The sequence below is a fragment of the Mus caroli genome, chromosome 13 (genome assembly GCF_900094665.2).
Source record: "Mus caroli chromosome 13, CAROLI_EIJ_v1.1, whole genome shotgun sequence".
NCBI classification, from domain to species: Eukaryota; Metazoa; Chordata; class Mammalia; order Rodentia; family Muridae; genus Mus; species Mus caroli.
In genome coordinates, this window is record NC_034582.1 from 22,983,001 (window position 1) to 22,985,522 (window position 2,522).

Genomic DNA, 2,522 nt, shown 5'->3' on the forward strand with positions numbered 1-2,522 from the left:
TATATATATATATATATATATATATATATATTTATTTAGAGACAGGGTTTCTTTGTATAGCCCTGGCTGTCCTGGTACTCACTTTGTAGACCCGGCTGGCCTCAAACTCTGAAGTTTGCTTGCCTTTGCCTCTCAAGTGCTAGGATTAAGGTCAATTTTCTTGACTGTACCTATTGGAGTTCTATCTATAACTATCCATGAGCCAACAAATTGATGAAATCATCACTGATCATTTCAAAATGTAACTGTTTTACAGAGCAGGAAAAATAGATAATGTGAAGTGTCCTAGGGTTTCTGTGATGATGTGATCAAGGGTAATGAAAAGCAGTGTTGTTCCTTATAGTTACAGAGATTGATCTCATCTGGCAAGATTTTGGTTTATGGAATTCTCTGCTCCACAGATACATAGGGGAAGACCATAGGTGTCCACTATGTGACTAGGTGGAGTGACAAGTCTGTGATGCTGTTGTATTGACTCTCTTAATAGTTATGATAGGACTGTAGGGACACCATTTTCACCTTTCAACCTCATACAGCCAATAGAGTTGATAAAATTTAAAAGATCCAGCACACTCCCAGATCTTTTAAAGTTTAGAATAAAATACATCAAATGTTTGATAAAATAGCCAAAGCACAAGAAAATCATTGTGAGCTGGCAACTGCAGGCTGTGACATCATACTTATGACCAGACTCTTTTCATCCTCAATATCAATAATCCAACAATCATGTGTTTATTCTCATCATGAATGAAGATGATTGAAATATATCTATGTTCTTTGTAACATCAATTATTACAATTCTAGCATTAGATATTTACTTTAAAATATTATAAATTCCTGGAGAATAAGGATCAGTAATAAGGTAAGTTCCAATTTTTTATAAAGTTAAACAGTACCTCAAGAACAAGTCAACGATGTGGAAAATCAATGAACTCTCAAACTATGTATGGGAAGAAATTTAAATACCACCTGCATTTTTACAGTGGACAAAGGTTATTCCCTACTTCAGATATACAGAAGCAAATCATGCAGCACAGGAACTCCAGAACAGAGCTTGCTAGGCAGGTGAATGCTTGCAACTTTGTTTGAATGAATCATCTGTGTGTGATTTTTCTCTTCATCACAGGGATGCTTCAGGTGCTGCTAGTGTCAAACCTTCTCCTCTGGGAGAATGTGTATTCCATGCCCATGTGCTTTGACATGGAAGGATACAGTGAAATAACCACTGAAGAACTCTTTGACAGTGCTATTTTCATGGCTCAGTACATCTCAAATCTTACCACACAAATGTCTGAGGAGTTTGTAAGTACTTCATTTCCATCTGGTTTCTTCTCTAATGAGTCCTTCAGAAATTCTACAGATTAAACCAGAAAATATCATGGAAAAAAACCTTCATAGGGTTTCCAAAAGCTACCAAATATTAAAAACTGGTATAGAGAGAATGGGGAATTTCATAAAACCTCAAAGATTTGTAAAAATTACAATGGCTTTAAATAATTGCTTGAATAAATGTTTTGTAATATTTGTTATATTTTTGTAAAAAGTGACTTATCTTTAAACTTGAATTTATGACATTAAGTCTTAAAAGTGAGGCTAGAGAAGAACTCTGACTTCCTGGTCTTGTACGGAGGGCCTGTTTTCTATGATTATCCTGCACTTAGCAGATATTGAGTATAACACTGTGGAGGAAATAGAAATGAACTATTCTGACAGTGTGTACAAAAGAAACATCAAAAAACTGTTTAGTTAGCACCAAGGGTTGAAACTGGCTGTCTATAGATTTCCATTGACAAATTTCTAATGACACAGGGAGAGATGGTTTAGAATTGAAATATGTTCTCTTCCTAGTGGAGACCCAGCGTCTGATCAGAGTCATTCAATGTGAGGAAAACAGAGATGACTGCAACACAAAATTGGGAGTCTTGAGAATATAGCTAGAGATTTGGTAGGAATATAAATCACCATTGTCTTTACACTAACTACTGTTTATTTCAGTCTACATTTATTCACAATCTTTCAACTTCATAGTATCCCTGCTATAAAGAGTGAATCACACAAATATGATTCTTTCAAATGAGGCCACAAGAGTTGAACTGTCTGGGATACCCTGTCTGTTCTATTACAGGATTTGTTTCTGTATAGCTGTAGTGGGGAAAATTTTTCCACTGTGAAAATGCAGGTAATGATTACATTGCCATAACACGTAGTATGAGAGATGGGTGACTTTTTGTATTTTTGGTATTTACAAATTCAATGATTATTTGTATAAGTAATACACATCTTCAGTTGATCATATAGAGACAATAAATAATATTCTTAATTGTTCACTTATTGTTTCTTAAATGTATTCTTGAAAACATTCCCAATAATTTTATATTAGTTAAAATATAGTTATATCATTACCCCCTTTCCTTTCCTTCCTTTACCCTCCCTGTGTTTGTTCCACTTAATTATCCCCCAAAACCCAAATTAGATCATGGTTGTGAGATATATATATATATATATATATATATATATATATA

At 34.1% G+C, this 2,522-nt stretch overlaps 1 protein-coding gene across 1 annotated transcript in view; it reads left to right on the top strand.

Annotated features, from left to right (window-relative positions):
* Positions 1–2,522, top strand: part of LOC110308620 (prolactin-like) — a 10,884-nt gene that overhangs the window by 3,170 nt on the left and 5,192 nt on the right. Inside the window, exon 2 of the mRNA XM_021181043.1 lies at positions 1,127–1,302. Within this exon, the coding sequence (XP_021036702.1) occupies positions 1,127–1,302 (176 nt within the window). The remainder of the gene's footprint in view (positions 1–1,126; positions 1,303–2,522) is intronic.